This window comes from Solea senegalensis, linkage group LG10, assembly GCF_019176455.1.
Source record: "Solea senegalensis isolate Sse05_10M linkage group LG10, IFAPA_SoseM_1, whole genome shotgun sequence".
Lineage (NCBI taxonomy): Eukaryota > Metazoa > Chordata > Actinopteri > Pleuronectiformes > Soleidae > Solea > Solea senegalensis.
Genome location: NC_058030.1, coordinates 13243571 through 13271181, shown reverse-complemented (window position 1 = coordinate 13271181; position 27611 = coordinate 13243571). Strand labels below are relative to the sequence as shown.

The 27611-nt window shown below is 37.7% G+C and overlaps 5 protein-coding genes across 6 annotated transcripts; 3 read left to right on the top strand and 2 right to left on the bottom strand.

Moving 5' to 3' along the window:
* Positions 1-512: 512 nt before the first annotated feature.
* cib2 (calcium and integrin binding family member 2) lies at positions 513-9137 on the bottom strand. Its single transcript, XM_044035299.1, has 6 exons — positions 8587-9137; positions 6933-6967; positions 4318-4429; positions 2552-2699; positions 2274-2469; positions 513-1231 (listed from the first exon to the last, which is right to left on the bottom strand). The coding sequence occupies exons 1-6, from the start codon at positions 8635-8637 to the stop codon at positions 1210-1212; spliced, it is 564 nt and encodes a 187-aa protein (XP_043891234.1). The 5' UTR covers positions 8638-9137; the 3' UTR covers positions 513-1209.
* Positions 9138-9429: 292 nt separating this feature from the next.
* On the top strand, positions 9430-13885 carry lrrc61 (leucine rich repeat containing 61). Its single transcript, XM_044035371.1, has 9 exons — positions 9430-9681; positions 11266-11361; positions 11447-11593; positions 11706-11766; positions 11883-11968; positions 12070-12135; positions 12217-12285; positions 12375-12500; positions 12620-13885. Exons 1-9 carry the CDS (start codon positions 9654-9656, stop codon positions 12724-12726), a joined length of 786 nt encoding a protein of 261 aa, XP_043891306.1. The 5' UTR covers positions 9430-9653; the 3' UTR covers positions 12727-13885.
* Positions 13886-14415: 530 nt separating this feature from the next.
* On the top strand, positions 14416-18061 carry idh3a (isocitrate dehydrogenase (NAD(+)) 3 catalytic subunit alpha). Of its 2 annotated transcripts, XM_044035207.1 has the most exons (12): positions 14416-14500; positions 14797-14862; positions 15522-15584; positions 15670-15753; positions 15904-16018; positions 16105-16292; positions 16413-16546; positions 16627-16729; positions 16813-16877; positions 17215-17299; positions 17407-17559; positions 17648-18061. In XM_044035207.1, the coding sequence occupies exons 1-12, from the start codon at positions 14471-14473 to the stop codon at positions 17729-17731; spliced, it is 1170 nt and encodes a 389-aa protein (XP_043891142.1). In that variant the 5' UTR covers positions 14416-14470; the 3' UTR covers positions 17732-18061. The 2 variants fall into 2 exon arrangements, with proteins under 2 accessions (XP_043891142.1, XP_043891143.1); XM_044035208.1 differs by lacking the exon at positions 14797-14862 and having other exon boundaries at positions 14420-14500.
* Positions 18062-20115: 2054 nt separating this feature from the next.
* dnaja (DnaJ heat shock protein family (Hsp40) member A) lies at positions 20116-24098 on the top strand. The gene is made up of 8 exons (XM_044036416.1): positions 20116-20241; positions 20550-20691; positions 21709-21883; positions 22438-22542; positions 22629-22856; positions 23046-23276; positions 23372-23472; positions 23566-24098. The coding sequence occupies exons 2-8, from the start codon at positions 20560-20562 to the stop codon at positions 23779-23781; spliced, it is 1188 nt and encodes a 395-aa protein (XP_043892351.1). The 5' UTR covers positions 20116-20241; positions 20550-20559; the 3' UTR covers positions 23782-24098.
* rps27l (ribosomal protein S27 like) lies at positions 24099-26531 on the bottom strand. Its single transcript, XM_044036420.1, has 4 exons — positions 26434-26531; positions 25850-25958; positions 24438-24548; positions 24099-24322 (listed from the first exon to the last, which is right to left on the bottom strand). Exons 1-4 carry the CDS (start codon positions 26437-26439, stop codon positions 24294-24296), a joined length of 255 nt encoding a protein of 84 aa, XP_043892355.1. The 5' UTR covers positions 26440-26531; the 3' UTR covers positions 24099-24293.
* Positions 26532-27611: the final 1080 nt, after the last annotated feature.

Here is a 27611-nt window from a genome sequence, read left to right as displayed (position 1 = left end):
CAAAAACCCAAAGCGACGCGGACGAGGCTCTAAGCAAAGGCCTGATGAAAGTTCAGCGTGTACCCAACATCCGTGTGACTCGCAAGTGTTTCAGTGTGCACTATACTTCATATGTACCTGATGCAAACCTGCAGCCTGGAAACAAGAATCCATAAATCATTAACCAACATGACCGAGGCCGTTTCCTCCATTTTCCCCTACGAGATTAACTGTGTGTGCAGGATGTAATCTCGCTTGCGAATGCTGAGGCAGCTGGCTCTTGATCACATCCTGCTTAACAAGTTATTACAGCTCATATGATGAGCTGCACAGAGGCGCACTCATTCATTTTCCTCATCTTTACTGTGCACACTCCCTTGATCATCATGGGTGGGTGGGTTGAGGTGAGCTGGTCATATGGACAGGATATTGCTGATCTCGTTAAAGTTGCTGGTCAGAGGAAGTCTCTCAGTATTCACACTGTCCTTTGCTGCCCTTTCAAGAGACAACAAGAAATCACACATGATCACACGCAGAGGGAAAGCAACACATTTATTCACTGTAAGACAAATACCTGAAGACACATAAAATACTGTAAATGTACAAAGATGGCAGTAACTAACATCTCATGATAATGGCTGAGGCAGATGCAAGCAACCAAATGGGATTGAGACGACGGAGCCCTTTTGTTTAACTGGAGAACAGAATATATGATTGTCATCATGTTCCAGTTCCACAAGCATAACACACAACCTAAAATGGCAAGAAACGATGCACTGAATGTACAAATATTGCATAGCTTAAATAGAATATCTGTATGCCCTTAATGCTGTGTGCTTTCATTCATGTCAAACTTCACCTTATATCTATTGTGTCATTTAGGAAGACATGTGCAATATACAGTAGGTAGATAAGCATTGTATGCATCAATGAGTGTGCTCAATAAGCAATAATTAAGCAAGACTGGTTCATTTTAGGCTTAAAATGTGGAAAATTACCTTTTCTACCAACAAGAGACCAATCCAGGTCGAGCCCTTTATAAGGAGACAGAAGAAAATATATTTTTTTTATCTATGGTAAATAAATCCAGGGTCCTTGGACTTCAGCTTTACGGAATATTTGGAGATTTTGACTGAACAGACTTCAATAAAGCCAGAGACCACTGAGGACATGGTTCAGGTCCTGAGGTTCATCACACAGTCAACCTTGGAGAACTTCTATTTAGCCCTCTCAGATTCGTATGTGGAAGGTGCTGCAGTAACAAAAGAGACAATATGATAGGACCATCATTGAAGAAGAGTAGAAACACACAACAATCTAGGTGTAAAAGTTATGAGTGTTTACTGCCAGAAATGGAATATACTACCTAATACATATATGTTTGTGTTGGTGTATAGTTGCTTTAAAGCTTCAAAATTCAAAACAAATATCTGATACATTCAAACCACTGTCAAATGACTTTACGAAGCCATGATTTTAGAAGTAGATTCTACTGCGAACAAGGAACCTGGACAGTTTTGGACTCTCGGAGGTGGAGGGGCTACAGAATCATTATTGTAATCATGATCACTGCTTTGAGAGAGAGAGAAGCTGGTGCTGTCTTCCAATGTTGTAAATCGCTCTTTCAATGTAAGTCAGCCAGCTGTTTGGTTTATATGTGTGAGAATAGGGAGGGGTGGGAGAGATAAAAGTGGGTCATAGGAGATCGCTCTGTTTTGGTAATTATTCAGAGGTCCACAGGGCGAAAGAGATCCTGCGCCTTAAGTTTTAATTTAATTTCCATAGCCTTAGACTAAGTAAACCAAATGGACAAATCAGCCAGAGCATGTTTTTCCCATTCTGAAGTGGAAGCTCACTATACAAACAAAGAACAACATCCTCTGCACCATTAGATGTTAGTAATTATGACTAAATGTGGTGTGCCTTTGTAGATCCACTGTGATCTGTAAGTTGCCATGCACGTGTGTAAATGGTAACTTTTGCACAATATTGTTGAAATTGCACTTTCTCAAGAAATTTCAGGTTGCTCATAATACATTTTGTAAAAATGTGGAGATCTTGTATGTTACTATGCTATTATTTTACTGGTCCAGCCCACTTGAGATCAAATTGTGTCGTATGTGACCCCTGAACTAAAATGAGTTTGGCAGCCCTGGTGTAAGGCATACACTGACACATTTTAAAATGTGTGCTTTTCAAGATGGGCCTCTAAACAACATACTGCCACATGCTTTTAGGCAACAATCTTAAAGTGCTATTTGTATTTCAGGTAGAAAAAAAAGAGGTATTTTTACCTTAAAAAGTCCGGAGCCCTTGATATCATATTTTCAAAGTCAGCAAAGGAGAGTTTGTGGTCTCCATCCAAATCTGCCTCCTCAATGGTCTTCTCACACACCAGCTCCACCTCCTCAGGAGTCAGCTCCTCCTTCGTCAGCTTATTCAGAGTTTTTTCCAGGTCCTCTTTGCACAGGTAATTGTCCACATTGAAATCTGTGGGTTATAACGGGCATTTTCATTTGTCACCATTCTGAAAAAATCAAAAAGTATCCTTTTTGAGAAATTTGGCAAATACCATATATTTTGAAGGCATATATGGCCTTGAGTTCTCTTGGAGCCATTTCACTGAGGACTGAAAACATGTCCACAAATTCATTGAAGCTGAGATTCCCCATGCCGTCCTCTGAGAAAGACTCTACGATTCTGCTGCGGAACGGATTTTCCTATAGATGAAGGGGATTACAGCATTAAAATACATACAGTGAGTGCAAAAACCTCACAACATGGATGTGTTTGTAGCCCATAGCCTCAATCTTCAATTTGACATGTGTAATGCGCAAAATTAGAATTTCAGATTTTTTTTTATTTTTTTTTTTTACATGTCGACCATTTAAACATCTGCATGAGTGTATGGTTATTGAAATAAATGTGAAAGTAAGCAAAAGCTTTGCCACTGTAACATTATTTCTTAAAAAAGATAAGAAAAATGTATGAAAAACATTCTAAGGGAACAGAGAAGTCCTGCTGTCTGCAGCATGTGTTCACTCGGCAGCGTGGGGATGTTTTTTGTTTGGAGGTTCGATCCCCAGCTCCTCTATGTACAGTACATGCTGATGCATCCCTGGGCACGACACGTAACTAATAACCATAAACTGCTGTGGCTTCATGTCAATGTCAATGACTATGAATGATGTGTGATAGAAAAAATGCCACATATACAGTAGATGTGCTGCAGTAGAGCATGTGTCTGAATCGTTGAATGACAAAACTGTTTGTGTAAAGTACTCTGAGTGGTCAACAAGACTAGAAATGCACAATAAAAACAAAGACCATTTACCATTACAGTTCATATGCGCTGCAGTGGTATTCTGCTGATTACAGTACTCATCTAAAAACAGCTGACTCTGTCCGTTTGCTCATATGGCAAAGACAATATTTTCTCCTCTGTTGCTCAACCACTGGGGGTTTTATATCCCCCGGTAATGAGCTGATTTGGCACAACTTGTAATGAATTTATCCCGTAGTGGAGGCCATCAGAAGAGACCTACGTCTGTCCTCTACACAGTGGAGCAAGTTGAAACGAAAGCCTTTTAAAGCAAAGTCATTCTGAACTAAATCCATAAATCATGAGCAAAGCTTTAATCGGTCCGGCATTTGAAACAAGGCCTCACTAATGTGGGAATGTATAACTCCCTCCATCCTTATAGTCAAACGGGTAAAAACCAATCATACCCAGAGGAACACATTTGAATGATCTTTGCTGTGTCTTTAGTTGCTGTTATGTGACATGGCTTTTTGACAATTCATTCTTTTCAAATAGCAGTGAATGTTCAGTATCTGTCAGTGTAGAGAGGCAGTGTCTTTCATAGCACGTTTCCTATACTATGACCAACAATCATATACGTGATAATGACATGAATTTAAAAAAAAAAAAAAAACAATTCTGTGCTCTGAAACATGGTGTAGTAATTAGTAGTCGGCCCAAGGGCTGCAACTAACGATTCATTTTCATAATCGATTCATCTATCGATTCTTTTCTTGATGAAGTGAGTGCTTGTTTGGTCCATAAAATGTCAGATAATGTTGAAAAAACTGTTTCTCAGACCTGGAAATGATGATGTTCTCAAATGTCTCGTTTTGTCCACAAACCAACATGATTCAGTTTTAATGATTTCTTTGTAAGACGCTACAAAATAAGAAAGTTTGTTTTAATTATTGAAAAATCCAATAATCGTTGCAGCCCTCGTCTGCCCACAAAGACAGTGTTTGTGTCCTTAAAAGGGTACAGTTGTTGTAAGTTGTATGTGCTGGTGGTTTAAAGCAAATCATGTTTCCCCTTACATTTAACTCTGGCATATTGACTATCAAGGCTAAAGGCAGTTTACACTCAGGATCATTGGTGTAGTCCATTGGAACGAGATGTGGAGCCAACTCATGGTATCTGGCATGCAACCTAGGAAAAAAAAAAAAAGACTCATTGTATTAACGGTTTTGAGACAAAACTTTGTAACATGGCTGATACAATAAGATTTGATAAATATAGTGTTACATTTTAAATATGACCACAAATTGTATACAAATATGATTTTTACACGTGTCAAAGTAAGTAAACCACTTTTAGCTGTTGTATACACGTTAGGGGAAATTACACTATTTTCCAACTTATCCTACATACTGCACAAGGATCTGGTCTACACAAATCTTTTGTATGACATCATTTAACATCTAGGGTTGCAAAGAATGATGTAAAAAAAAATTCTGTTTATCTTTAGCCTCCTCGTGTCATAACCTATCAGTGGTGGCTCGCCCATAGAGGGACTATTGGTCATGTTGGCAAGTGCAAGTGTGGAAGACCAGACAGACTGCGTGGGGTGAAGTAATAATTACATTATACAGTCCGTGACTACCGTGTGTAATCTGCATTCAAATGTAGTTTAAAAATGTTTGCTCGCTCGTTTACAGCGAGTACCGGTCATGTGACGTATTTCTGGTTCTTTTAGGGCACGGGGCTCTTTACCATAGACTCTCGCTATCGAGCGCCATGTCTGATTGTAGTGCTTTTTTTTCCCTCTTTTCATTAAAATGTTTTTTTTTTTTTATCACCAGATGCCACTGTAACCTATCTCTGTTGCTATTGAGCAGAGCCCCCTCATCAGTGATATTGATCTTAGAGGACAAACTGACTCCAATTAAATTAAATAAACCTGTCAAAATGATGGCATTCCACTCTGGCAGTATAAGAAATGGATGAGCAGTTCTGCCGTTTTAATGTACCGTGACCTTTGAAAGTGTCACGGTACATCTTCTCTGACCCCTCGGCTCTAAAATATTGTGTTCCATCGCGAAGCGTGATGAAGAAAAGCATGATACTCAGTAGAGTTATCGACATGGCACTTCATGTTCTACAAAAAACAAACACTGAAATGCTGTGCTCTGGTGTTGAAATACAGCCAAGTGGCTCAAAACGTTGACCTTATGATCATCAGTGATAAGCTGTTTTTGTTTGATGTTACATAACTGTGCTGTAGCAGCAGCAGCTGGGGACAGGAACAGGGGCTGTTTTATGTGGGTCATAAAGTGTAGGACCCTGTTACACCTTCAGATGATTGTCAATTTAGTCTCCAAACCACTGCTGTCCTTAGAATCAAAGTCAATTCAATATCATTGAGGCAGAAGATGCACATGCGCCATTTGTTGATGGGTGAAAAAGTGGAAATAAATACTGTAAAGCAGTAATGCAAGTGAGAACAGTGCACTTTTTTTTACAGTGGCAAAAAATATTCTGCTGTTGTGCAATCAGCTTCACCAAGGGGGTTTTATTTTTGGACAATGACATTGACACGGTTGTAAATTTTGTGGCCTTGGCTTAGGTTTGCACTCCCTGCGTTATTTCTCAAATCAATTCTTTAAAATTCAGGTATTTGTAGGAGAAAAGCGACCAATGCACCCACAGACTTTACAGCGTGAGAGCTCTTACTGCGCTGAGAAGCCTGGGTTCATGCAACCTCTGACGCTGCACTGCAACATACTTCAGGATCTGTGTTTCATTTTTTTAAGTTGCTATCCATCTTCCCCCACAGCCGCTAACAAAAGATACTGAAACATGAGCGTCACTGGTCAATTCCATTAAAAGGAAAATCAAGTGTTTTGTTGTTTAATTTATGCCCGTCGCCCAGAGAGCCGAGTGACACAACCAGAGGAACGGTGGACGCCACCCCCATTGAATTATGATACCCACAGTGCAATCGCTAAGAGCGCATTTATGTTTCTTTCATTTTTCTCAGGCGTTGAACTTAGCAGAGGTAGAAACGTGAGACTTGTGAAAACAACACCGCAGTCAAAAGGTCAACATGACTTTCAGTGGTTTCAGTAACATGCTGATACTGATGTAGGATTATTTAGGGAAATATAAGATCACTACTGCACTGGATGAGAGAATCATCTAGGATGTCAGTCTGTGTAAAGAAATTCAGCAGCCCCTGGCAGTGTCCTGATTTCTTCTTTGCCCTTTAGTTTTCTTTTGTACTGTTGAGACTGCTTGAAGTATATAATAACACAGCAACATGTCAGTCAGTATCTGTTCATTAAAGGAAAATGGTTCATACAAGATTGAAAATGAACTTGTATGTGTATATTCTATAATATGGAGGTTGCAACATCACTTCCCCTTGTTGAAAAGGGGCCAAATATTGCTTTTTTATCAGCTTCCTTAAACAGTTATCTCTGAACACATGGTTGACACATGGTATAATAGGAAGTGTGAATGTTTTGAGATAGAATCTTGTACTGAAAGTAAAGCATTGCGTGCTAAATAAACCACATGGCACAGAGCAAAGAATGAAACAGTTTGGTGATGGTATAATGTGTGATGATGCATATGTTCCAACAGTTGGTGAAATGTGTAGTTTGTACAAATCCGTGAGCTTCAGGATTATACATAATTTATAAATACTTACCGCAGAATTTCTTTGCGGGTGAAAAATGTACAGTCCTGCAATGAAAGAAAAGCAGCGCGTGAAAACCTATTGTGATGTAATTCTGATTAACTGTACTACGCGGTCTAGTATGTAAGGTAGAGTACAATTAACACATTCTATAAATGTCTCAAAAACACTCTCAGTGGCACATCTGGGAGTCATGTCAAATAACATTACAGGATCTCTGAAGTCATGTGAACAAGCTTTTCCTGTAAAACGCCAGTGGAGGTGTCGGGTTTCTCTATAAAATGAGGATGTGTCTGTGAGTGTTGTCACCTGCCACTTGCAATAGCGATGATGAGGCAGAGGAACATGATCTGCTGTTGTCTGACATGCATGTACTGGCACTTCCATTATCCAACAGCTCTGCTGGGAGCAACTCCATTTACGTTTGCCCCTTGTTCTGTCTGTGCTCCGCTCCTGAATGTGAGGAGCAGAGCCAACTGAGCTCCACAGAGAGTGAGATTCTTAACCCGTCCCAGTCAAAAACAGGCCCCCTGAAGACATTTGGCTTAATAAATTACAATTGTGTGTAAATAGTTGAAGCAATATCTGATTTTAATGGTGTGGCAGTTTCTATTCTACTTTTTAATGCAGCAAATTGCCTGCAAAGATAATGTAGTGTTGTTATATATGTTATAGCCGAGAAATTAATTTCTTGGGGACGAAACAACAACACGCCGTATCAGATGATACATCTTATATGTTTGAGTCTGAAATAATTAAAATAATGAAGAAGGAATAATTATTAAAACAGACACCAGAAAACAAGAGTATTTTAAGAAGGATGCGTAAGCAATAGGAGAAACCAGAGATCCTCTTGAGAAGTAAACTGTCTCCTGAGAGTAGAGTTTCACAGCATATCACACTGACTTGGCATCAATTATTAAGTCCATACCTAACGACATGATAAACCTGTGCATACCACCATGTGTTTCCTCAAAAACACTCTTCTAAAGAGAGAGGGGAATAAAAAGCCAGATCTCCTCAGATTATAATTCAGTGAACACTTCATGATGCTTCATCTTTACAATAAAATCAAAATTGAACTTCATTCATCTAAAAAAATGCACCTGACAAGTGCGCGTTTAATCAACATACAATTGTCAGGGAGTATTCAAAAGTCAACGTGTTAAATTACTGTTAAATATATAAATTGTCCTATAAGATAATAGTGTAAGATGTTTGTATGAACCGTCATCATCTGAAGGTGAGTGATAAGCATCTCCAGCCCAAAGGTGAGTGACTGAGTTGGCCGTGTTTGTGTGGTGGCGTGTGAGTGGCATCAGCATTCCTTTTGTTGTCGCTCTTCTGTTGTAAATAATGATTAATGGCTCCTCTGCTGTGCAGTCCAATTACCCTGAGGTTCAGTTTTATGATTTTGTGAAGTGGGCAGTGATGTCGGTGAAGGCGATGACAGATTCACATAGTCCATGATGACACTTTTATGGTAAATATATTGTGATATGGAACCTCCATGGCCACCTTAGACTGAGGCTGGACATTATTAATGACTAATACTGGAAAAACTCTGTCTAATCCAAAAAACAGGATGTCCCACAGCATAAGATTATGTTAATATCAGAAAAAAAGGAAAGTAGTGCATAATAATAATAATGATGTGCTGACTTACCTGGTAGGCATCAAGTTGCTCGTCGGTAAATATTGTTTGCTTGTTACCCATCTTAATCAGGTCATCTGTTGCTTGAACACATTGATGACACTGAACGTCCGGAGCCTTTTCTCAGTGAAAGGCATTGAGAGCATCAAAGACTCTGTGGCACACACACACACGCACACAAACACACACCCACGAGGTGTCAAACAGGTTGCAAAGTAGCCAAATGTCCTTGTTACCCAAACAGAGTATGCGTAAAAAGGCAAGTGTCCAGTAGTGACAGCAGCAGCAGCGGAGACTGAGTGACTATTGCAAACTGATCTGCTGCCTCCTCAGCTGTTCGGCAGCTCTGTCCACCGGAGCCAAGACAAACCAATAGGAAGACAGGCAAAGAAATAAATAAATAAGTACTGCGGTTGATAAAGGGAGAAAATGCTCATATACTGCGGGCGATGTAATGTGTATAATATTTAACATTATTTCTCTTTTTATATAATTATAATATTCTATATTTCCCTGTAAATGTATGATGAAGCTTGGCAACTCGGGCTATAACATAAAATAATTGAAATATTATATATGTGTGTATAGATAGATAGATAGATAGATAGATAGATAGATAGATAGATAGACAGATAGACAGACAGACAGACAGATAGATAGATAGATAGATAGATAGATAGATAGATAGATAGATAGATAGATAGATCATCACAGTTATCGTGGACATATTGACATTAAGTAATATGTCCCCACATTAATCATCTTAGTCATTGCGCTCAGTTGCTCAAAAGACGATCTATCAAACACAAGAGCGTGTGTGTGGTGTACGCGCGTGCGTGCGTGCGTGCGTGCGTGTGTGTGTGTTGGTCCTGAGCCTGAGCCTGGACTCACTGCAGGGACAATCAGAGCTCGTTTGTCCACCTGCTACTGCAGCACCACTACACTACACTACAGTTAGTACAGTAGAGAGAAGTGGCTGCCGGGACAGATGTCAGCTTCACTCCCCCACTCTGTCACCACTGACCTGCCTCTTCCCTGCACCGGTTAACGCCGTCGACACGCAGCAAAAGTTGCCCGCGATGGACTCGAAGCGGGAGAAAGAGCAGGGTAAGTTATGATGGAGAGCTTGTTGCTACGTCGCTATGCTAAGCCGTTAGCGGCGGCTTATGCTAGCGAGCGGTGGCTTATGCTTAGATGTAGCCAACAGCGTATCGTTTGCCGCACAACATGTTTGTTATCGTGTGCAATTGTCTGTGAAAAGGGAAGAACAATTATCATTTCATCTAAAAAAAAAACCAAACCCCTTCCAGGTCTCCTCATCCTGCTGAATCACCCTCATTAATTTGCGTATAACCGCTGCCCCACGACGCTCATACAGTAGCTACGCTACAGGTAGCATTAGCGTTTTTACAACAAATGTGTCTGCTGACCATTCTTATTATACCCACTGTTTACTATTTACCACACTGACACTGTGGCGCTGTACTGTGTATATGAAAATATAATATTATTATTATTCAGTGTGCAATTACATTTACTCTGTGCAGTTTGACTTTTCAATCACTATCTTGCGCATTTTTAGTTTCTAGATGTACTGAATATTTGTATACTTACTAATATATTTATATCAGATTATCTTTTATTATATTATATTTGTAATATATGATATTTTATTGTCACTACTCGCTTGTATTTGAATTCTCTTCGGCGCTAGTGCATTCACTGACAAAACAATATCCTAAGTTCTTCTGGTTTTGATTCTGATCAGAGGTAGACTGATTAATCAAGCCGATTTTAGAAACGCAGTAAATGCTGTGCAATAACGTTATCCTCTTCATCCAAATGTATTTATTTGGTGATGATTTGAAAGAACATGAAACATATACATTAAATATAAATGACAAAACACTTAATTTAATTTAAATTGTACATGTTCAAAAGGGAGTGGGAAGAAGTTGAAACGTATCAGGTGCACCAATAATGTATATGGCTATTTCCTTATATATATATATTTTTATACTTGATTAAACATATTATCATTGTAATTATATTCTTTTTCATTACCTGTTTCTTGTATTACTGTTTTGATTATTTGTTGTTTTCGTTCAAACTATGTAAGTACATAGTTGTTGTTGAGAAAATGTTTTTTTTAGTTAAGCACTTTTGTGCATCATTTGTAATTATTAAAACAGAAGAAATGGCATCATGTATCAGCCATAGAAAACACAAAACAGTAAACACTCAGTCTGCCAGCCCTGACATAATTTACATACCAATACTAATTTACATACTTTTAGATTTTTTAAATCTAAAAGTATAACTGGATTAAATAAAGAGAAACTGATGAGTGTGTTCTCTTTACAGAATCTGTGTTTTCTTTCCAGCAGGCTCAGAATCAGTGTTAGGAACATAGTCCGCCTCAGGAAATTAAACCAAACAGAACTCCCTCAGTTGTTTTTTTCATGCATACAACTGGAGAGACAGTGACATCAGCACTGTGGGACAGATCAGCCTGTTAGTACTTACTGTTCAGAGAGGATTGTGTGAATTATGTTGTTATGGCATAAACAGGAGAGACACAGTGTTTTCAGCATTCTGCTTTTGTACTGCTGACTCACATGTAAGGATTATTTCTGTCGTTGCATTGCATATGTTAGAATGAAAGATTGAATGTGCTCTCTTATGCTGCAGATGCAGACTTTGACAAGATTACAGCTGCGCTGCTCAAATCACGTACCGGAGAATTTGATTTGGAGTCTATTTTGTTTCTTAAATTGAGAGGTCTTGGTAAGATACAATTTATATTTCACCATTTAAGTCCTAACAATCAAAAATCATTGTTTCCTCAAATAATATTTGGTTTGTCTTACAGGAATACAAGATCTTGGATGCATTGGGGAATGTATTAGTCTGGAGAGATTGGACCTCTCTGGGAATAATATCACAAATTTAGCTTCCTTGGCATCGCTTCGGGTTCTTTCTGTACTAAATTTGTCTGCAAACAGGATTTCCAATTTAGGTAAGCTTTCAAGAACAATAAAGTCCCAAAGTCCATGCTATATAATCTCCTATTAAGAGCACTATATTTAATTATTAAAATAATAATACAGTTGTTGCTGCTGTGTTTCCAGAGCCACTACGCAGCTGTGAGAGTTTACAGAATTTAAACGTGGCTGGTAATATCATATCCAGGTATTCCATCATCAAATGCTTACCCTTTATAATGAAAAAGGATGTTTGCTATTGTATTTACAAGAACATAATACTGTACTGAATTGTTTCTATTTTCTTGATTTGTTCCCCAACAGCATTGAGAGCCTTCACTGCCTTCAGTCTTTGAGAAAGCTAGAAAGTATTCGTCTTAAAGACAACACTTACAATTATACTAATCCAGGTAATTTTCAGTGATTTATAAAGAATCATGTAGAAGATGTAGAATCTTGATGAGTGAACTCACAGTGTCTCTCTCTGTCTCTCTCCGTCTCTCTCCGTCAGTGTGCAGGAACACATCTTATAGAATTATAGTTCTGGAAATGTTCCCCAGTATTAAGGTGCTCGATGGTAAGACAGATATGTTTTTTTGTACACTTAGACTAAGTGAATGTTTCCCAAAATCTCTTAAGTTGTTTGTTTAAATTCTAGGGGAAAGAGTGGCAGGACGTGGGAGTGACTTGTACCAGTTATGTAAAGACATTGATGATACAATCAAAGGTGAACTTCTTTTCTTAAGAGTAAAACGTTTAATATTACTGTGAAATAAAATACAAATAAATTGTTTTTTTCTTCCTGTGAATGTCTAGCTGGTTTATACAAGAATGGACAGCTTATTGAACACCATGATTGTAAGCCATGGGTGGAAGATAATTACTGGGAGATAAAGAGATCGAACAATGCCATTGTCGAAGAAGCATACAAACAATTTAATGGTAGGACATTCTCTGCTGCATACTGTCATACTGTTTTTCATGTCATCTAACCAGCTGTCAACTCAATCCTCATTGTGTTAAATCTATGGCATTTAAAATGATTATTCTCCTTTATACAGATGTTCTTCATGAATGCAGACTCCTCAACAACAGAGCGACACATGTCATTTCACAAACGGAAAAGTCAATGAGCCTGAAGAAGCAGCCAAAGCAGTTTGCCATCTAAGCTGGACACTATTTTTACAACCTTTTGTTGTATGATATAATATAATGTACTGTAAGCTTTTCTTATGAAGCCACATCCAAATGCTCTGTATTGTACACACACAAGCGCTTTTTTTTCACCGTGTGTGTGAGGCACACATATTTCATCACATTCCTATGCATTATACAAGCAAGTGATTTTTGAAAGCCTTTATTCATATCGACTCCTCTCCGTTTGTTTTAAAGATGTCCTTACTTGCACAGTGTGCATTTTGTACCATGTTTTAGCCTGCGTTTATGCTCAAGAAGCTCAAGAATTTATATCAATGTTCAGTATTATAGAGAGCTCTTTTCCATTTTGCATCGGTGGATAGGTTTGCGAGTTGATGTGTCCCAGGTTTTTTCGCGTTCTTTGTATGTTAACCTTTTGCAAAAAGTGGATAAATGACTGTTTCAGCTGTTTTTTACCTTAAAGTTTATGTGTATGGCCAACTTGCTGAAAATACAGTGCTTATAATGGTGAAAAGGTGCAGTTTTTTTAATACTAATGTTGACATGTACAGAGCTAAAAAATAATCATGCATTAGTGATTACCTCAATCATGACATTGGCATCACTCAATGGCGAAATGTGTAGACTCTCAGTAGTAGAACATTGGCGCCACCTACTGGTCGTAGCTATACTGTGAATTAATTCTCTATAGTATAGTAATAGTGTCTGAGAACCTGAAACAATTGTGTGCATGCTTTAGAGGTGTTTGCTTTACTGGTTGATTTACTGTCTATTTAACCAAGTGAGGTATTCAAGCATTACTCACACTGGAAAGTTGGTTTATTAATTTAGCCTCTACCAACAGTTCTTAACGAAACTGGCATGCTGCTCAAATCCTGCAGATTTGTTGGAATGTTGATGTTAATAGATCAGTTATAATCAGATAACAGAAGGTTGGTATGGAGGAAACAGACCGGAGAGACTAGGATTTGTAATCATGAAACCAAACACTAGGATGGGACAGAATTTGTATTCATTCATTTATTAATTAACTTTATTGTTTGTATGATAGTAAAACACTGGACAAGCTTAAGTGTTGTTTGAAATAAAGAAGAATTTCATACTTGAGAACAGCCAGACATACAAAAAGATTCTAATCTTGACATTGGCATTAAAGATTGATGAGAAGAGATGGTGGCAATTTAATTAAGAATAGAAGGGGTATGGGTTATTCTTTTTTACAGCACACAAATTATCTCTGTATATTAGGGGTGGGTCAAAATAGTGTTTTGGTGATATATTGTTGTCCTTCCTCGTGCAATGTGGTAATCGATATGACAGGGCAAGTATAGATATTTGAATTAATACATTATGATGCTATAACTAAAACAGTCCCTGTAGCTACTTGATTCATCCTCGTGGCGGCGCTGCACAAATGAATGAGGGGAATGGCTGATTTACCTATTTAAAACAAGTAATGTGTAACAGAAATTGACATGAAAATAGACACTTCAGGATGTGTATTATGAACTGGGTCAATAATCAGTGAGTTCCCTTATAGATCGGTAGTGAAACGCTGCTTTATATTAGGATAAAAGGTTAAAAGTAGCGCAAGTTTGAAACGTGTTGAGATTTGTTTGCTTAACCAACACTCCGGAGCGGTAGGTGGCGGTAGTGCGCCAAAAGCTATAAAAAAAACGAAGAAGAAACGTAACCCTGACGAAGAAGCAGGAAGTATCCACCACTCCTGCTGCAGTGTCGACCTTGGCTAGTTCATGATGGCAGGGAAAGCATGGAGGTCAGCGGTATGTACTTCAAACCTAAGTATTAATGTGTGTCAAACCAAATGCATGTCATTGAGTTCCAGTGTATTATTCTCTTGTTCTCTGAATGTCGTCCATGCAATCAAAGAGTGGCAGGGATGTCACGTACATTATCTAGTCCGCTAACTTACTAGGTGCTAGCAACTGCTACTTGCCTCTCGTTACCATAGTAACGTGATTATTTACAGCTATTTAGCGTGTTATATCTGCTAAGTGAGACGTGCTCAAGTTGAACATGTTAAAGCTACAGTGTGGCAATACATGTGTATCATCTACAGATTCTTAATCTGCTAAGACAGTGGGGTTTATCAGGCAATGCCAAGGATAAACTCAAGGCACAGGAAGTAAGTTAAGAATATACGCATTAAAAAGTTGACTTTGAAAATAGCTAGTTAGAAATAATGTTATTTAAATCGTGAAATGGGCAGTTATTTTGCTGTTCTGCGAATTACTACAGCTAAGATTAGGCATGGGATGGTATGACATGACATTTCATGTCATGCTTATCCTTACCAAAATTTAAGAATTGTAAAAAAAGAAACAAGTTAATAAGCTTTAAACTTATTTTAGATTATTAAATAGGTGTGTCTGTACCGTCATTGGGTTTGTATCCATATGCTTTATATGAATCAGGATCTTCCACAAACTTATGAATATTGTGGAAATGTGTTTCATGAGACACCAGGCACTAATGACCAATAATTGGCTTTGCACTGATTGTATTGTGTTTTTGGGACAATCAAAAATGATGTATAATAAGGGAACACTTTGTGTCCAGATCACCTGTGGTGTACTGTGAAACACTGGAGTGCACAGTTATTGTATCATTCATTCACCAGTTTATTTACTTGAGCAGTTTTCTTCATATCATAACCTGGCTCTTCAATTGGTTTTTCCATTCAAATATATAGCCCATATATTATTTATGTTAGGTATAAGATGAGAGAGAGATGGATTGTGTTGGAGGGAAAATTATTTGATAATGATCTTTTTTGATTGAAAGGTATCACAGGTGGTTGGAGTTTTGATGAGAGAGACTCCACAGCCCAGGACATTCATCCGTGGGGTAATAATCTTTTCTCTGCAAATCATATTTTGACTCTAAAGTGCATATTTATTATTGTATTATATCACTTTGTTCTGTTTTACAGATGCAAACTGTTACTTTAATTCCTGGTGATGGAATAGGGCCAGAGATATCCTCTGCTGTCATGAAAATATTTGAAGCAGCTAAAGTAAGTACTTGTGCAACATAGAAAAGTGTTATAGGCTATAACAAATAGTGTGGCAATGACCCCAGCATATATACTAAAATGTATATTGATCAAACAATTCTTCATGTCAACTGATCTTGAACTTCTGTTGTGTGTACATTTTTGATTTAGGCACCTATTCAGTGGGAAGAGAGAAATGTTACTGCCATTCAAGGGCCTGGTGGAAAGTGGATGATTCCCCCTGATGCCAAAGAATCAATGGACAGGAACAAAATTGGCCTGAAAGGTTATTTTTCTACTTAAAACAGACAATATACTAAATACCCAATTATCTGTTGCTAACTTGAAAACATTCTTCCATACTAATCTTAGGCCCTTTGAAGACGCCAATAGCTGCTGGTCATCCCTCTATGAATCTGCTGCTTAGGAAAACCTTTGATCTCTATGCCAACGTGCGTCCCTGTGTGTCCATTGAGGGCTACAAAACCCCCTACACTGATGTCAACCTGGTCACTATCAGGGAGAACACGGAGGGGGAATACAGTGGAATTGAACATGTGGTAAATACATTTTACCAACACATTACTAGTATAGTTTAACCTCTCAGTTATTTCTGATTTAGTCAAATTCTTCAGTATTATGGTCGTACATTCACACACTAATTGCATTATTAATTTCAGATTGTTGATGGAGTTGTACAGAGTATTAAGCTCATCACAGAGCAAGCCAGCGAACGCATTGCAGACTATGCTTTTGAATATGCCAGAAACAATCAACGAGCTAGTGTTATTGCTGTTCATAAAGCCAATATCATGTAAGTTGTATTTATTATACATATACATTTGTTTTAGTGTCATTTTAAAGCAGTTAAAAACGTTTTTCTTCTTTTTACAGGCGTATGTCAGATGGTCTTTTCCTGCGGAAATGCAGAGAGGCTGCTGAAAAGCACAAAGACGTGAAATTCACTGAGATGTACTTGGATACTGTGTGTCTCAATGTAAGTCTCAATAGGTTTTGTTATGAATTAGTCAAATGCTTTTACCAATTTTGTACATTTAAATTCTGTTCTGTTTTTTACAGATGGTACAAGACCCCACACAGTTTGATGTGTTAGTGATGCCAAATTTGTATGGAGACATCTTAAGGTAAAAACGTGAACAAAATAAATTTGAAAGCAACCCACTGTATTACTTTAACTGAAAATCAATACATTTTTGCATATGGATTGACTCAATTTTGCAGCATGTCATTTTGTTAAAATCTACATGTAGGTATGTGTTAATGGCAGGAAAGCAGACTAGCTAATGTATACAATAATGTGTAACAGGGACAGAAACATTAACTTTAAATGATGTAGTTTCATCAGGACTAATTTCTCCATCCGTTCAGTATTATGTGCCTATTTAAGTTCTTGAAATGCCGTCCAGTAAATGTGGTGTGTGCACATCAGTAAAAGGGAATTGTATGCGTTTACGATTATAGTGATCTTTGCGCTGGACTCATTGGAGGTCTTGGTGTGACTCCCAGTGGGAACATTGGAGCCAATGGGGTTGCCATATTTGAGTCGGTATGTTGTTCCCATTGATCAATCGAAGTCGACTTCACATTGGCAGCACAGTTTTTATGTTGAAATGCACTTTGTGATGATTCATTGTGATTCATTTCTTCTGTCAGGTTCATGGAACTGCACCAGATATAGCAGGTAAAGACATGGCTAACCCCACCGCCTTGCTGCTCAGTGCTGTCATGATGCTGCGCCACATGGGTCTGCACGGCCACGCGAAGAATATAGAAACTGCCTGCTTTGACACCATTCGAGACAAAAAGGTAATTTACTCCTCAAGACAGTGAGACACACACTTGTATTTTGTTGGTTCCCTTTCTGATCTTTGTGCTTATGTTTTCCTACTTTAAGGTTCTCACGAAAGACCTGGGTGGAAACTCCAAGTGTTCAGAATTTACTGATGCGATATGCCAAAGAGTGCGGGATCTGGAGTAAAAAGATATTAATGTTGCTGTGAGATAATTGTTGGTCTCTGTATTTCATCATGCCATGTTGTTATCTGTACATTATAAGCAAAATATGTATTTTAAAAAAAGACTCAGGGCTTGAGATTCCTGAGTGTTTAATCTTTTCTGCACACTTCAAAGCACTGTCTTAAAACTATGGACCATCAGCAGCCGTATCTTGTATGTATTTATTCTATAACAGCTTAATCTGTGGTGGATATTGTCTAATTTCTTTTGGTTGTATTAAGCCTGCTTTATCTTACGTATTTGACATCATCATTAAACACATGGTATAGATGCTACTGTTTTGCATCCTTCACGTCCTAGTGGTCTTTGCTGCAAATATCACCATTGTACATTATCAGAAATTGACATTCTGTCTTTTGTTATGCAATCTGTCTATTGTTATGCAAATCTCTATAAGGTTCCTCCACTTGTGATTAATGAAGACATATTTCACAGTATTGTTGCAGCCATTAATAATCACTGTTTAAAGTAGATTTATTTTTACCCTTTTATATTCTTGTTTTTGTCAGTCTACACAAGACTAAAACAAAAGTGTATGTTCTCAACAATTAAGAAATGTGCAAGCGTTATCCAGGAACATGGTGGTGATTTTGATTGAGGATTTCTATACATCATTGTGACAACAGGCACAATGATGCTTACTGATGAGGCCTGAAACAAGAACCTACTGAGTAAGCGATGTGCTATATTTACTTTACTGTCATCCAGAAACCGGACACCTTTACAATAGTGCACTTTGGAAGACTCAGCTCCTGTTGGTTTTTTGGTGTCTGCGTTGCAGTGAAACAAATAACTAAGTCTCTAGAATCTCGTAATTTGTTATAAATGATCACAGAATAATAGGTGCTTTTGTATCTCGTGGCTTGGTACAAATCGCTCACTGATGTATTAAAAAAAAACAACGCAGCACTAGCTCAGATGGATATATGCTTTCATTTTCCCTGCAGTGAAGAAATTCCAGTCATCAATCTTACCCCGAATGCAGCAGTAATCTTTAATCAACGCTTGATGAGGAAACCCATGAATATGTTATGTCCTCAAAAGCAGCTTTTAACCCCTCCGAGTCTGTGTCGGCCATTTTGAATTACAGCTAGGTGCCACTTTGCCACAGCTATAAGTAAGAAAAATGGTTATTTCTGTTACTTGATTTGAACTAAAATTCACTTGATCTGATAGTTAAACATTTGACTTGGTAATTTGTGAATATATGTTCCATACAAGCAAAGGAGAACAACAGCAATGGGTTTCTCATCCATTAAACAGATTTTGAGAAGTGAAATGAAAATAGAACCATCACTTAAATCCATTATGTAATGTGAAAAGATTCATGGATGTCATCCCATATTAGTCGGCACTTATGTCTGCTTGCATTCAGACTAATATCATTTAACCACTCATGTGTAGGACAGAGTTCTAGTCCTGGTTCAATCCTTGTTCCTTGCTTGTATAACTGAAAATGGTATTGCTATACACAATTGCCATACAGTAGGGTACATCTACATGCTGCACATTTTCTATCACACATTCTACCTGTACATCTGTCAGGGCCATTTCAAGGACCAAGGAGTCTCCAACAGATCATTTATCATAATTCCTATGTCAAGATACACACCCCAACATTGTTATATTTGCCAAATAGCACCCCTCTGTGGAATTAAGTAGAAGTAAAGCATGTTTGGGATAAAGAAAATTGTGATTTACAAAATGTTATAACTGTCAAATTACATGATGTGGGGTGTGTAGGGGAAGGGATGGTTATCAAAAGGTTGATAAAATTAAATACAGTAAACCTTATGCAGAAATACCTGCTTTTACATCAATAATAGTGCAATACAGTCAATATAGTGCCTTTTGTCATAACCAAGGTTGTTTTGTTTTGTCGGAAAAAAGTTCACCAACTAGCCTGTCTAATTTGACTGCAGCCTTGGACTTTGCCAGGAGAGGTCACTTGATTTGAAGCTTTTTCAAAGACTTTGGAAAAAATTTGCTCATATAGTTTAGTGCTTCACAAAAGCCTCATTCGCCTCACCATAAAAACAACCCCCTTACCTAAAGAGCACATCAAAGGCATATTAAAGCCAAAGTATTTAAAAGCAATGTATACACATATACAACATACATGAGTTGGGTGCTCAAGTTCAGCCACTAAAGCCTCTTAAATGTTACACAGTGGCCCTTTAAATTTACTATTGAATTAAAATTGTTCTTGTGAAAAACACATTTTTTTGAACGTCTGGAGCTTTTCATTAATGTCTTCTTAATAGTTGCGAAATCAACGAGCCCCGCCCCCCCAACCAGCACCTTCTTGAATAAATTGTTCTTACGCCCCTGCTCGTAGCCAACCTAACATCCGGCCCCGCTGTCTCGATCTCTCCAGAAAGTTCTGCACAGTGAGCGAATATAAAAGCCAGCCATCCTCCCCTTACTCAGCGTGCTCGCGTCGACACAGAGCTGGGACAGCTGCTTCTCCCGGTAAGTTGTTAAACTATCATACAACGAGCTCGAATGTTTCGTTTCACGGCTCATAGTTTAATAATGCTTAACGTATATTTTCGTTCTTAGTGTGCAGGTAACGTAACCACATACTGCCCATATGAATACACATGTTAACATGCTATGTTAAACTGTATTTTTTAACCATCAGATAACAAGTTGTTTTTTGTTCAGTTGGGCCGGAAGGTGTTAAATACAGGCTTTTTTTAAACATGAACAAAAGCACCAAGTAACAGCTTTTTATTTGGTACATTCTTATATGTTTCGTTATTTTTTTTATGTTTTAGCTTGGTCACCATGGTTCACGAAACCGGCTTCTACGATCTCCTGGGTGTTGACCCCAAAGCTTCACCGGAGGAAATCAAGAAAGCCTACAGGAAACTGGCTTTGAAATACCACCCGGACAAGAACCCCAGTGAAGGAGACAGGGTTAGTATAGAGACCACCATGGTGTTCATGCTGCTGTTAATAGTCTGCTGAAAGTGCTTTTCTAATTTTAAACCCGCACGCCTGTTCGAACAGACATGTGGAGACTTTCTGGAAAAATGTAGCTGCAGCAGTGTGCTCGTGTTTCTGGTCACAATAGGGGTTGAACGATTTGGGCTAAATATCAATTTTTTTCGGACACAACGTTTTTATGTTAATTTTTTGTTCAATATTCACAGGTTCAAATTGTGGTGGAACACAAACACATGACATGCTGTTGTAAACATTCATTTCATATTTTCATAATTTCAACACACAAGTGCCCCAACATGTATGAATTACATATTTAAAAACAGAACAATTATCACAATAGCCATGCCTGAGTTAAATAAATAATCAATTAAAACGCATCCAATGTTATTATTATTATTATTATAATAATAATAAAATCTTGCTGTAAACAATTTCTTACCCTTGAAATTCTTAGATAATTCAGTCGTGGCACAAATTTACTGTGAACTTTGAATTTGCTTATTGCTTTGTTTCTCATTTCAATTTGATTTGATAACAATTTTCAGAAGTGAAAGTGAGTACATGTGCCAACTATCATACAGCCTATTCGATAAATCGCTTATGAAATAAATCGTCAATTATTTTGATAACCCATTAATACGTTTGATTTAATGAATTAAGTTCTCAGATTTTCCAGCTTCTTAAATGTGAATATGCTTAATTGCTCCATGACAAAGAAATCAGTAAAACTGAGTCATTTTTGTCTGTGGACAAAACAAGATATTTCAGAACATCAATATTTCCATGATCAATATTTAAAAAAACAACAAAAAAAAAACACATTTTCTGGACCAAACAATTACACGGTTCATTGTGAATTTAATCGACAGACTAGACTTCTATTGTAAGGGCCCATGAGCTGGGCAAGAACTGTTCACATTGGTTTGATTATGAAAGCTTTAAACGTAGCCTTGTTTTCTAAAGTGACTCTGGTTTTTATTTCCACAGTTCAAGCACATATCTCAAGCATATGAAGTTCTGTCAGATCCAAACAAGAGAGACTTGTATGACCAAGGAGGAGAACAAGCCATCAAAGAGGGTGGCATGGGTGGAGGATCTTCCCCAATGGACATTTTCAACATGTTCTTTGGAGGTGGTGGCCGGATGCAAAGAGAGAGAAAAGGTAAGACTCTGCATTGCTCCATGTGGAGTACATAACACAGATTTCACCACAGGACTTTCCATTTAGTCTGTTTTCTGCTATAAAACTGTAAAAACTAACATTTGTGCAAAGACATGTTTCGTTAGACTGCAGGCCTGGTTTGTATGTCCATTCAGCGCAGCACTCCTGACTTCTGGGTAAAGCGTCACAACAAAATAAACTATGCAAAATCCAAACACCACTACAACTATGTTGTTTCCCGATTTCCGTTTATATGCATATCCAAGAAAATCAGATAATCGCAGTGCCTCGTTTTGTCTTTTTCTGTTTTCAATGATTGCTGTTTTTCAGATCCCTGTTTCTAAACGGGATCTGATTCTAAATTGAGAAACAGCTCGATATTGTTTTTATTATCTCAATATTAAAATCCGGTGGTTGGATTTACAATTGCTTTAATTCACATCCATTTTTACCACTTTATTATTACTTATTTAATTTTGTTGTTTGTTTTGATGTTTGAAACTTTATAATTTTTAATTTTCTGTGATTTTGCATTTTTTGTCCTTTTGCTGTAGGGAAGAACATTGTCCACCAGATAGGGGTCACACTGGAGGAGTTGTACAATGGCTCCACCAGGAAGCTTGGACTCCAGAAAAATATAATTTGTGAAAAATGTGAAGGTATGTTTTGGCTTCTTGTGTTTTAATCCCATATCCAGCTGTGTTGGCTTATAAGGTAGTTGCTAAATGACTTAATTCTGTGACAGGTTATGGTGGAAAGAAAGGTGCCTTGGAGAAGTGCTCCAACTGTAAGGGAAGGGGAGTACAAGTTAGGGTGCAACAGATTGGACCAGGCATGATTCAGCAGATCCAAAGCATGTGTCCAGATTGCCAGGGACAGGGTGAGAAATTCAACTCCAAAGACCGCTGCAAAAACTGCAGTGGGCACAAAGTGGAACGCAAGAAGAAAATTCTTGAAGTTCACATTGACAAAGGTAAGTGTTCTTCTTCTAAGACATTTATTATATGTATGTGTGTGTGTGTATGTATGCATGTATGTGTATATATATATATATATATATATATATATATATATGTATATATATATATATATGTGTGTGTGTGTGTGTGTATAAATTATGTCTTTAATAGCAAATTAAGCAGAAGGAAAATGTGTTGTGCAGGCATGAAAGACGGTCAGAAAATTCCATTCAACGGAGAAGGTGACCAGGAGCCTGGACTTGAACCTGGAGATGTGATTATTGTGCTGGACCAGAAGGAGCATCCTGTTTTCCAAAGACAAGAGGATAATTTAATAACAAAGATGAACATCAAACTTGTTGAAGCCCTGTGTGGTTTCAAGAAAACTATTCAAACATTAGACAACAGAATGCTTGTCATCTCCTCACAGCCAGGTAACTGAATAAAATTACCTGGTCCTCAGATTGTGTTTGATTTCTGGAAGTAAATATTTTTTAATTACTATTTCATTTATGTGTTACGTCGACAGGTGAGGTAATAAAAGATGGTGACGTGAAGTGTGTTCTGAATGAGGGCATGCCAATTTACAGGGACCCATGTGACAGAGGGCAGCTATTTATTAAATTCAAGGTGAGAGACTGACATGGTTTTATCTACGTGACCCAAAAATTCTCATGTTGTAGGTAGACCAATTAGTTGAGCTTATTTTATGTTATCCTGCAGGTGGAATTCCCAGAAAAAGACTGGCTTCCTGAGCATCTCATGTTCCAGCTGGAAAGACTGCTTCCTGAGAGAGAGGATGTGATGGTCACTGATGACATGGAAGAGGTAGATCTGCATGAGGTGGATGAGCAGACACAACAGAGAAACCACAGTGGGGAGGCTTATGAGGAAGATGAAGATCACCCGAGGGGGGGAGTGCAGTGTCAGACACAGTGATTGTAGTCTGCAATGCAATTAATTGTAGGGTTTAAATGTAGTAATGCACCATAGCACAATCACATAATGTTACAATGTTTTTGTTCTCTCTTCCTAGAACACATATGCAAGTGCAGTACCCATTTCATGTTTGCTCTGAATAATATTCTTGTTGACTACTCTCATGTGCTCACTGTATTTGAAATCCACGTCTTTATGTATCTTTGAAATGTTCTTTTCATTCAGAAGCTGATTTTTGTATGCTTTCTGTGAAGGTAATTCAGCCATGACAGACCACTTTTTGGTTGTTTCTCAATAAAAGTCCTGGAGTGCTGACATTTTTATGAGTAAGGGTCTTTATTGATGTTGTGATGAAACATTATTTTAAAAGTTTTCAAGTATGTTAAAGAAATTGATCATAAAGATTTGTCCAGTGACATCATTTGTCATTGGTGAATGAACAGCTGCTTTGTAATCAAAGGAAAAATAAACAGCATGGTTGAATTAGACTCCATTTTGTGGGTAGGCCATTATTAATGTTGCTTTCTCCTGAAAGAGCAACCTGCAAAAAACAAAATTTTGTTTCCAAATTAGAAATATGTCAAGTACCTTTCTGTTACAATACTCAAAAGTACAGCACGTAGCACAATTAATACACAGTAAAGTGGATGTATTACCCTCTGTCAGTCTGGCCTTTCCTCCTTTTGGCTGGCACAACACAGTAGCGCATCCCACACAGAGAACTACACTCTGTGCATGGCTGAACACAGTTGTGATTTTGTAGCAGCCTGTGAAGATATTATGTTAAAACAAGGGGATTGAAGGGGCTGAAGAATTTTGAATAAATATCTAATTGCAATTAGTTTGGCAGGAATTGTCTGTAGAATAAGATGTGTATAGATCAAGACAATCTAAAATTATATTTTTTACACATATTTTGGCTTTGACAAATATTGTATTGCAATTTTGCTAAAATGTTGATTAATTGTTCAGTCCTAAAAGGGATTGCAATAACGTGCAATCATGCCATTAGTGGTAGAAGACCAGTCAACATCCTGATACAGAAATATGTTGAATACAATGTAAAAACACTACTCCACCAGTAAATGCCACATATTCTCAAGTTCATAATCAAATAATGGGGCATTGATAAAAAAAAATAAAATAATAAAATAAAAATGTAAACAACATTTCTTATTCTTATTTTATTGTTAATATTTTTATTTTCTCTTTTAAAATTGTTATTTATATATTTGTATTTTGCACCAAGGGAGTGGCACCCAAATTTCGTTGTCCACAAAATAACGACAATAAAGGCTATTCTGATTCTGATAAGAGCTGTTCAAAGGGTCACAATGTAAACATTTGTATCAGTATATGAATAAAGTGAAAAGTGTAAACATTTCAAGAACATAAACTTTATTTAATAAAAAATGAGTAAAGCTTAACAGACTGAATCAAATTTCCAGTACAGGTTGGGTAGAGATACCTGAGGTTTGGATTCTTACGGATGACATTACGACCGGTTGCCACCTATTTTTTTTACATTTAATATGTTCACTAAGAATGTTTTTTTAAAACATTTAACATGTTTAGTATTTTTGGTAACATATGTAAATGTTAGTAACACATTTTTGTAACATTTCAACATTTCTTGTAATGTTAGTTTGTCTGTTTTGGTTGATAATCAACCAAAAAAATGTGCAGATCCTCATTTATCTCTTTCTCAAGCTTATGAAAACAAACCAAATGAATTTAAATTACTGACATAAGGTTCCACCTGGTTTGCATCTAAGAATCTAAAAACAAAATACATCATTTTACAATTATTACAATAACCTTTCTAAGGATAATCACGACAGGCAATGTTCATGTGTGTTAAATTATCATATACACACTACTTCATAAAACCTGAGTGAATCTATAGCTATCCATCTTATGTATTTATATTTAGTTACATTTTATTTAAAGGGCTATGTATGTAGTCAACAAAGACACTTGAAATACCTGACACATATACCCCAAGGATTAACAGTGTTAGTAAATGTGAGAATAACAGGAGGGTTAACTTCTGATATCAATCACTCACCTGGACACTTCACGTCCATAAAGTAGGAGTTTGGACTCTGAACAAGCCTTTTCTTTTTGTGTTGTCTTCTCTCGAAGTCAATGGCAGGGTGGAGGAGGTCTTTAGCCAGCTTAAGTTAATGTAATATACACACCATATTAGTTCGTTTTGTTCACATCTTAGTGCAACAGAAGAGTGCCCAGTGATTTATAATATATCAATCTGATAAATTACATGTTTTCCTGATCTCATTTTACATCAAATCTCACTCTCGTTCAGACAAAATGGCTAATGACTAACACCAGCCAAAACACACTAGCTGTGTTTTTCTTTTTCACTAACATTATTAAACGATTGTTCAGTTTTGGAGCAGACTGGTATTTGGTAAAAATAAAGGCAGGGATTAGTTCTTTTCATCTCAAACAAGTTTGATACTCCAGCAAATATTCGCTCTCCCGCGTCGAACTAAAGCTACGTTAGCTAACTTGTGCTCCATGTGCTGCCGCTGCTACATCAACAACATACTTCGACAACAAAGAGCACGACAGGTGACAACACGACACGTTTATTTACGCAATAGACTAGTGGAAAACTTTTCAACTTACAGGCATTTTCACTGTAGTAGCCTTAGCCTAGCTTTACAGCGCATACGTGTGCTGTCAGTGTAGAGAAGGCTGTATGTGTGTGCGTGTGCACGTGCGTGTGTGTGGGAGGGCAATGTAATGGAGCTGTCAACAACAACAAACTCCACGCCAAACTGAAACCACACGTTTGGACAAATCAGGCATATAATACGTGAGCGTGGTAAGTGAGAAGTGATTAAAGGAAAACCAGTTTTTGTTTGTATTTTGTTTTATTTGTCACAACGTGGAGGTACAGAAGCCCATATTCATATTGAAAGTTGTATTATGTTGGAGAAAATGTAATGGTACACATTCAACAGTATATGTTTGTGTTAAGTAATTTATTCAGGTCGGTGGAAGTACAGACAAATGCAGAACTACACGTAGTCCTGCGCCACTTTCTCCCTCTAAACTACACAGACCATAACACGTAAGGTTGCCAGGTCTGCATGTCGAGTCGAAACTATTAAACTAAACTACTAACAAATGCAGCCCCTAACCCTGCAAAACCAACACTTAAAATATGTAATTGCTGCAACACCACTTTTAAAACATTCCCAAAGTGTTTTTGTAATATCTATAAAGACAGCACAAAACATTACATGTCTAGTCTAGTGTGTGTTAGCATTAAAGGCAATTTACCCTAAACCGCTATAGCTGTGTTTCCATCATGGTACAGTTCAATTTGGTACAGTACGGTACGGTTTTGAACATTAAAGTCCTCGGTCAGGCTTGCAATTTGACTGACAACAGTATCTATGTAGCGTGACATACCAGTGAGTGTGCCACCAACGAACAACGCAACACAATAGAACGTACAACACTGAGGACGTCAAGCCATGTGAGAATGGACTGTGGGTGTGAAAGAAACACCAGAAGCAAAGGAGTCAGCTGACTGTCGTGGGTCTAGCTCCGCCTGTACCGTACTGTTACTCTGGTACCCCAAGGGAAGGGTAAAGAAAAATGGAAGGGTTGGGGCCGGTTATTTTGTTACTAAGTGGAAGTGCAAAGAAATATGTGCCACACCGCACTGTACCAAACCGGTTTGGTAAGGCTTGTTGCCTTTTCAATTTTTTTAACTAGAACAACTTACACTTTCTTATCTTGGTCTTTGTCTTATGTGCAAAAAGTCTACTTAACCAGTAATAAGTACATCGACA

What these genes read in the sequence shown, in the direction of transcription:
- lrrc61 (XM_044035371.1), top strand. Translation starts at nt 9,654, where the DNA reads ATGGACTCGAAGCGGGAGAAAGAGCAGG. An exon ending in GCTGGTAATATCATATCCAG is followed by an intron (nt 11,767 to 11,882) that starts GTATTCCATCAT and finishes GTTCCCCAACAG; the next exon opens with CATTGAGAGCCTTCACTGCC. An exon ending in CATTGATGATACAATCAAAG is followed by an intron (nt 12,286 to 12,374) that starts GTGAACTTCTTT and finishes GTGAATGTCTAG; the next exon opens with CTGGTTTATACAAGAATGGA.
- cib2 (XM_044035299.1), bottom strand. Translation starts at nt 8,637, where the DNA reads ATGGGTAACAAGCAAACAATATTTACCGACGAGCAACTTGATGCCTAC. An exon ending in AGCAACTTGATGCCTACCAG is followed by an intron (nt 6,968 to 8,586) that starts GTAAGTCAGCAC and finishes CTTTCATTGCAG; the next exon opens with GACTGTACATTTTTCACCCG. An exon ending in ACCCGCAAAGAAATTCTGCG is followed by an intron (nt 4,430 to 6,932) that starts GTAAGTATTTAT and finishes TTTTTTTCCTAG; the next exon opens with GTTGCATGCCAGATACCATG.
- dnaja (XM_044036416.1), top strand. Translation starts at nt 20,560, where the DNA reads ATGGTTCACGAAACCGGCTTCTACGATCTCCTGGGTGTTGACCCCAAA. An exon ending in TGAAGTTCACATTGACAAAG is followed by an intron (nt 22,857 to 23,045) that starts GTAAGTGTTCTT and finishes TGTGTTGTGCAG; the next exon opens with GCATGAAAGACGGTCAGAAA. An exon ending in AGCTATTTATTAAATTCAAG is followed by an intron (nt 23,473 to 23,565) that starts GTGAGAGACTGA and finishes GTTATCCTGCAG; the next exon opens with GTGGAATTCCCAGAAAAAGA.
- rps27l (XM_044036420.1), bottom strand. An exon ending in TATGGACGTGAAGTGTCCAG is followed by an intron (nt 24,549 to 25,849) that starts GTGAGTGATTGA and finishes ATATCTTCACAG; the next exon opens with GCTGCTACAAAATCACAACT. An exon ending in AAAGGCCAGACTGACAGAGG is followed by an intron (nt 24,323 to 24,437) that starts GTAATACATCCA and finishes TGTTTTTTGCAG; the next exon opens with GTTGCTCTTTCAGGAGAAAG.
- idh3a (XM_044035207.1), top strand. Translation starts at nt 14,471, where the DNA reads ATGATGGCAGGGAAAGCATGGAGGTCAGCG. An exon ending in TTGTATGGAGACATCTTAAG is followed by an intron (nt 16,878 to 17,214) that starts GTAAAAACGTGA and finishes TTACGATTATAG; the next exon opens with TGATCTTTGCGCTGGACTCA. An exon ending in GGGTTGCCATATTTGAGTCG is followed by an intron (nt 17,300 to 17,406) that starts GTATGTTGTTCC and finishes TTCTTCTGTCAG; the next exon opens with GTTCATGGAACTGCACCAGA.